This window comes from Rhagoletis pomonella, unplaced genomic scaffold (assembly GCF_013731165.1).
Source record: "Rhagoletis pomonella isolate Grant_MI unplaced genomic scaffold, Rhpom_1.0 Rhpom_scaffold_00002, whole genome shotgun sequence".
NCBI classification, from domain to species: domain Eukaryota; kingdom Metazoa; phylum Arthropoda; class Insecta; order Diptera; family Tephritidae; genus Rhagoletis; species Rhagoletis pomonella.
In genome coordinates, this window is record NW_023458556.1 from 108,088,632 (window position 1) to 108,096,250 (window position 7,619).

General features: G+C 32.1%; 1 protein-coding gene across 1 annotated transcript; it reads right to left on the minus strand.

Annotated features, from left to right (window-relative positions):
• Nucleotides 1-7,120: 7,120 nt before the first annotated feature.
• Nucleotides 7,121-7,381, minus strand: LOC118734822 (small conductance calcium-activated potassium channel protein-like). The gene has a single exon (XM_036464502.1). The coding sequence runs from the start codon at nucleotides 7,373-7,375 to the stop codon at nucleotides 7,145-7,147; it is 231 nt and encodes a 76-aa protein (XP_036320395.1). The 5' UTR covers nucleotides 7,376-7,381; the 3' UTR covers nucleotides 7,121-7,144.
• Between the last annotated feature and the right edge of the window lie 238 nt (nucleotides 7,382-7,619).

Below are 7,619 nucleotides of genomic sequence, written 5' to 3' on the forward strand. Positions count from 1 at the left end.
TCGTAATCACGATTACTGTATTAATCAAAATTAATTTAATCATGATTAACTGTAATCTGATTAAAGTTAATAAAATTAACGAATCGATTAAAAAATTAATCGATTAATGCCAACACTGGCGTTAACATGCTCCCAAATTCCCACTCAAGTAGAGAAACTTGCAAATTTCTGCACGAACGCTAGTGTCCACAGTTGCATTTCAAACAAAACAAATTTGTATAGAATTTTTAAAATTCTTTCAGAAGGGCAAAAAACAGGATCTACATGTATATTTCTTGTTAGTCCGACTTTCTTCAGCATACGTTCCAATTAGTTTGTCGTAGTAACTGTCGGGTTTCCTATATCGACTCCGGTTGAGATTGCATTCCGAGTACGTTCCAAATCATTGGTAATAACTAAATTAATTAAGTAAACAAGTATTAACTTAAAATTTTCATTTTAAAATCGCTCAAGTTTGTAAATTTTTAAATTTGATGAACCTGTTTATTCAAATCATCATCGAAAAAAAAATCAACCATGTGCCACAATCATATGTTTTTCCTAATTGCAATTCTTGCTGGCAAAATTTTTTCCAGTTTGAATTTGCAACTTATCTCCAAGAACTAGTCTTTCTACTTATGATTTATTAAAAATAAAATATGTGAAATTTAGTTGAAACAGTTTAGCCGTTTGTAGCCGGTTTTTTGCCAATTTAGCCGGCTGGCCCAAAAAGTTCTGGCAACACTGATTGTGACGATAAAGCAACTATGATTGGACGACCAATGTGCAGAAAGCCTAACATTAGCATTTCTTAACTGATAGATAATCTCGACTGAACAAATTCCCTCAGCTATTTTTGTCTCTTTTAAATCAGTGTCAACAGTGCAAATGAACGATTTGGTTACAATTCTAGATATAATATAATATATATAAATTAATATATATATATATAAATTAATATAACTAAAAGCACGGTTGTAGAACAAAACTAGAGAAATGCATGATTGTATTTTGGATTATGTTTTCCTTTAAAAAAGTTTTTACATACATACCTTATTAAAGGAATTATATTTGCATCATGTTTTTCCTCGATTTCTCTGTATTAAATAAGGGTAAAGTTTTTTGTGGTACGCAATTAGAATAGCCCTTGGTTTATAAGTATTTTCCATACATTAGGTTGGTATTCGTGTATAATTTTATCTACCGTTTCAGCAATCAGTAGTACATTCAATAGAAAATAATAATAACAAAAAAAGTACACTAACAACTGGGTGTTAAAACCTAAAATATGTAGAAGCTATTGGCATTGAACTATCTGAATAAGAGCCAGGAAAGATAACGATAAAGAATTTTCGTGGGATGAAAGGTAGCTAAATAACTCCTAAAGTAAGCCAACAGAATATAATAAGAAATTACCTTAAAAACTCGGCAGCCTATGGTAATCATAAGCTTGGGGGCCCTATACAAACCTCAAAGAGTGATCCGAACGGCATATTCAAAGTCTAGCTGCTAGGGACAACATGGTTTCCTGAAAAATGCGTATGCAGTTGAATCTATCTGTCACAAGAAACAGCTTTGAATAAATAATAAATACGGACTTGGTACCTAGGCTAAATAAACAAACCGCTAAACCACAGCTCAATCTATGACACGAAAATATGCTTTTGGCATTTAACAACATGATTTCCTGAAAAATGCGTATGTAGTTGAATCTATCTGTCACAAGAAACAGCTTTGAATAAATAATAAATACGGACTTGGTACCTAGGCTAAATAAATAAATCACTAAACCACAGCTCAATCTATGACACGAAAATATGCTTTTGGCATTTAACAAATAATATAAATTTTGTAGAAAAAATTTAAAAACGATATTCTCAGTGGCGAAAAAATTGCAATATAGTTGACGCAGACGCCTGCCATAAATATTGGAGACTCGTTCTATTTCCATGACAAACCTACCTTTGGCGAAAGGAATCTCTTATGCGTGTATTGCTTTGGAAAATATATAAAATCATTTTACTTTGAGAAGAATGAATATCCACAAGTAGAAACATTTCTTATGCATCGGATCAGTGGCGTAGCCAGGATTTGGCTTTGGGAGGGATCAAAAAAAAATTTCCATCGATAACTTAAATTTGCGACACACAATGCTTTCATATATTTATGTATGTGCCAGTTTTACCGTTATATATTTTTTATCTACTCGTTTATTCCATGGGGTATTCATGCTTTATTTAAATTTAAAAAATTAAATTACTATACCGTTTTAAAAATCTGAAAATTCACTGCGGGAAATTTTTTAATTCTATTTTTGTCTTCGCCTTCTCGTTTTTGGCTTTATATGTATGTAAGTTTTGAAAAAAGGTTTTGAACGAACCATTATATCACATTCCTAGGCAAGCTTTGAAAGAATATTTTCGATACTAAATTTTATTAAAACAAAATGTTGAAATCAGCTTCATATAGAAACAGTGTCATCGTTAATTAAGAAAGAGATGTTCTTAAATATCATAACTTTACGGCACTCACATATTGACTAGATTTGACTATTTATTTTATTATATTTTAATTTGAATTATTTGTTTATAAAAATATAGTTTATTCCTTAACAAACACTAAATGAAAATAAGTTTAATCTTTGAACAACATTAAAAAAAAATCGACAAACTTTCGTAAAAATTTCGAACTTTCTATTTAAATTTTATCTCTTACTATTTTACAGTTTTTTAGCTCATTCAATTTTAGTGTAAATTTAAAGTAGCTGTGATTTACAGTTGATATATGGCAAATTTTCTTCCATATTATCTAAGTATGTTCGACGATTTTTTTAAGGAAAAAATGAGCAACGTATTCATCAAAAAAAAAAAATATATTAAAAATCAACGATAAGTCGCAGCTATATATTTTAAATTTGCGCTTTATTTGAATTGATCGGGCTACAAACCTGCATACTCAAAATATGTATTTATAGGAAATCTAATTAAAAAGCTCTACGAAATTTTGTTGATTTTTTTAATGTTGCGCAAAGATTAAAGCTTGGATTTATACGGGTTTTGTTAAAGTGTAAACTGCATTTTTATAAACAAATAATTAAAATTATATAATTTTAAGATAAATGGCCAATCTAGTTAACATGTATAAAGTTTTGATAAGCACTTGAAATGTCAAGTTTTAGTACTGAATTCAAAGAAGATGTCTCTTTTATCCATTCATAATAACTTTAAAGAATTTGTTTGTTAAGAAGTGTATCTTAAAATATCTGCCTTGACATTTATGTTAAAAGTGTAAAATATGTAAATGTACCTACATAAACTTTCCCGTGAATACCATCAAATCATTGGTCTTGAAGGGAATCTATGTATGCATGCATGCATATTAGCAAATTAAAAAGTCGATACAATTTACAGCCGAAAAGTACAGTTTTTGTATAGATTATAGATTATTTCCCAACACTGTGGGGACTAAGCAAAATGGCCTAGTGTATTTCGCAAATATTCAAATACATAATCCACCAACCGATAATTTTATATATTCATTAAAAGATAATTTGTCATCAGTCTGAAATAAAACAAGTAAGAAAGTCTAAGTTCGGGCGGAGCCGAACATTAAATACCCGGCGCAAGTATCAAATATATGTTTTTTCACCTTTCCGAAACCTTCCGCTAGATGGTAAGCCGGGGTGTATCAATTTTGAGTAAATTAGCGTCCTTCAATTTCGAAATATTGAAGTTTCAAGCATTTCTGAAATTTACCGTTATATGAGAAGCGGCCGTTATTTTAGTCCGATTTCAATAATTTTCAACGTTTTGCTTATATGTGGCAAGCACAATAACCACACCGAGTTTGGTACAAATTGGTAGAACGGTTACCGATATACTTATATGTGATCATAAGTGGGCGGTGCCACGCCCATTTTCCAAAATTGTACCATAAACGTATTTCTTGGTAAAGAATTGTTGCAAGCATCAATAAAAATAAATTAGCTTCAATATTTACTGATTTATCGAAGATTATGTATTTCTCTAAATTACCGTTATATGGGAGGTGGGCGTGGTTATTGAGCGATTTTAAAAATTTTCGGCCATTTGGTATGTTGTGCGAAGACCAACAACTGTGCCAAGTTTGGAAGAAATTGGTGCAGCGGTTACCAAGTTATACACATGTAACCATAAGTGGGCGTGGCTACGCCCATTTTCCAAAAATTTATAATATTCTTATTTTTCGTCTAAAAATTATTGTAAATATCAATTTTGAGTGAATTATCTTCAGTAGTTACTAAAATATCGCAGTTTTCGTATTTCTGGAAATTACCGTTATATGGGAAGTGGGCGTGGTTATTGTCCGATTTTCAATACCAACCTACCTTGGATTAACAGAAACCTACATACCAAATTTCGTTGAGATATCTCAATTTTTGCTCGAGTTATCGTGTACACGGACGGACGGACAGACAGACATGGCTTAATCGATTTCTTTTTTCATTCTGATCATTTATGTATACATTTGTCTATATCTATCTCGATTCGTTTTGGCTGTTACAAACAACCGTTATGTGAACAAAATTAATATACCCTTGTGCACAAGTGCGCTCGGGTATAAAAATTATAAATCGGAAGGGTAAAATAGTATTGTGTTATTAATTCAAAAATAAAAAGTTTCATTTCACAGACGAAGGGGGGGAAGGGGATCTATCCCCAAATCCCCCCTGGCCACGCCACTGCATCGGATTGATTAATTTTTTGGGCAATGCGACCAAAGATATTTGGACTTTTCAGCGGGAAATCGCTGTTATTCACAGAATGCAAACAACAAAATAGGTATTAAAGGAAAGAAAACCCCACTTTTTGAGTTTCTAGCTTTAAATCAGGGCTTGAATTCCCCTGAGGATTTGTAATATCTACTCTTAACAAGATTTCATGCCACGAAAATTCTTTCCCGTTATCTTACCGGGCTCGGGATATTATAGGCCGTGATATAACATGGAAAAATAATAAAACGGTTTTTAGTATGAAAATAGCTCATTAATATTCAAGTTTTTAACACCCAGTTGTCAATGTACTTTTTTGTTGAGAATTTATGACACTGCAGCAATCGGAAGCCGAATAACTCCATATACACATATAATTATTTTATATTGAATGTAATACTGATTGCTGACACGGTAGATAAAATTATACACGAATACCAACCTAGTGTATGGAAAATACTTATAAACCAAGGGCTATTATAACTGCATACCATAAAAAACGTTACCCCTATTTAATACAGAGAAATCGGGGAAAAATATGATGCACATATAATTCTTTTACTAAGGTACATGCATGTAATTAGGTGGAAAAACTAAAATAAAAAATCGTCATTATGGGGGGAAAAATCGTCAAAACGTCATTGAGCTAAAAAAAACGTCAAAATGACGACGAAATCGTCAATTTGGCAACGCTGCTTGAGACTTACACCACTAACAACGAAATTTTTGAAGCTATCAACAAATTTGTACAGAAAAATGGTTTGAAATGGAGCAAGTGTACGGATATTTGCAGTGGTTGGAAAAAGATAGCAGCGATGTCTAGGATGAAGGAAGAATCAGAAAACGCCACGATAAGTCCCTGTATGATCCGTTGGCATTACTTGGCGACTAGGAAGATGTCGTCACAGAGGCCTGTGAAATTAAAATACATCTTTGGTTTTTTCTAGCACGTCGAGATTTTTCTTATTGGTGACATGTATGTATATTTTAGAATTTCTAGCAATTTGCATGAAAACCCCATAAATAAACAAAGTAAATCAGAAAAACGTACATATGTAACTTCGAAGTTAACGCTAAGAAAATTGATAACATTCGGTTTCACCACCAATTTAAATGGAAAATGATTTTTTATTTTCTGTCAATTTCAATATTAAAAAAATTAAAGTCATTTTTCACTTAAATTGCTTTCGTGAAATTGGCTGTAAAAGTTATTTTTTTAGCGTTAACGAGCATTACCAGCGTTAACTTGGAAGGTTTAGAAAAAACCATTGTCGACTATTTTCCCAACATTGACTCTGAGGATGTCTACACCTAGAAAACAAACCCGTTTTCATGTGACCTGAAAAGTAAATCTACTGAGATGACAAATTAAGCTTTTGATAACCTTCTGGACATCAGTGACGACATCACTTTGAATATTAAATACTACGAAAGGAGCCAAGAGAGTTCTGGATGCAAGTGTATGCAGAAAACGCTGCTGTTTGCAAGATTGCATTAAACTTTTAGTGACTTTTACTTTTACATTTCTATGTGAGACTGCATTTTCAACAAATGCTTACATAAACAAGTAATTTTTAAGCAAAAAACACAACCGACTTCAATTCCCATATAAAAATTTAAGATTATCGTTAATCTCTTCATGATCCAATGATCGAATTTAAACCAAATTAGAATGGGACCGCATGTGAGGTAACTTCTTTCCTTTGAAAAAAAAAGAATTATAGTAATCGGTTACCGTAGTCCAAAGTTATGCGGTAGCATACATAAAAATAATAATAATAAAAAAATATTCCGACGAATTGGTAACCTTCTCCATTTTGTGAAGTCGGTTAAAAACCAATACACCAGCAAGCTTTCAGCGTCAAATGGTTTCAGGGTAAAATTGTCAAAGCTCCCAATAAACATAAGGAAAATAAGGAAATCATCAAAACAAGTTCGGTCCTCACATTAAAGCTAAAGGAGCATAAAGTTTGTATTGTGTTTTCTTGTTTTCGTAGACATTTGAAGTGTAGGGGTGCCGCGAATTTTTTTTTACCACAACAAGGGTGCCGCGGTGAAACGGTTTGGGAACCCGTGCTATAAAGAATGAAGTTTTGTGAGTTAAAAACTCGAAAGGAGAAAATAGTAAAAAATTCAAAGTACAAATTGTTCATATAATGAAACTAGTTCATAGTAAAATAAACTTTTCTAAAATAAATGTATTTTTTTTAATTATTTTTCGGTTTCTTTCTTTTTAGTGCCTTCTTTTGCCTTTTTTGTGATTTACAGTGCCTTTTATGCCTATTTCGCTTATTTTATTTTGCCTTTTCAAGCCTCTTTCGTTATTTCATTTTGCTTTTTTTATAGGTTTTTAGGTCCTAAAAATCCGTTCCCTGCTTATAACCTACTTACATACAAATCTTTTTCACTCCTCTTTTAACTACTACTTACCTTTGTATAAACACCAGCGCTGCTTAATTCATTCTCAATCACCATTACTATTATGCCAAACATGCCCATTACAAGAGCATAATCACTAATACGTTTTCTTTTCTCAAATAGAGCTTTTCGTTTACCTAGCCTGTATCCGACATTAGGTTTGTGCTTTGCTGAAATCGTTGAAGGTTTCCGCGATGTATTACCGCCTGTGAGAGCACGCTCCTCCATATACCTGCGCGATGTGATGAAAAATAAATAGATATGTAGATTCATTCACTTACATAAGTATATCACAGAAAGTGCAATAAGATCAATACGAATACATTTATTTTGCTTAAATGTGTAAGAAACATATTTACTTAATATAAATAAATGTATATATGGTCAACTAAAAATTTCCAACCAAATACTCGCAAATGATAACCCGGCAAAACTCTTGCAAACGAATCGAGTAGCGATATCAATATGATGT

Coding starts and splice junctions, on each gene's coding strand:
- LOC118734822 (XM_036464502.1), bottom strand. CDS start 7,375: ATGGAGGAGCGTGCTCTCACAGGCGGTAATACATCGCGGAAACCTTCA.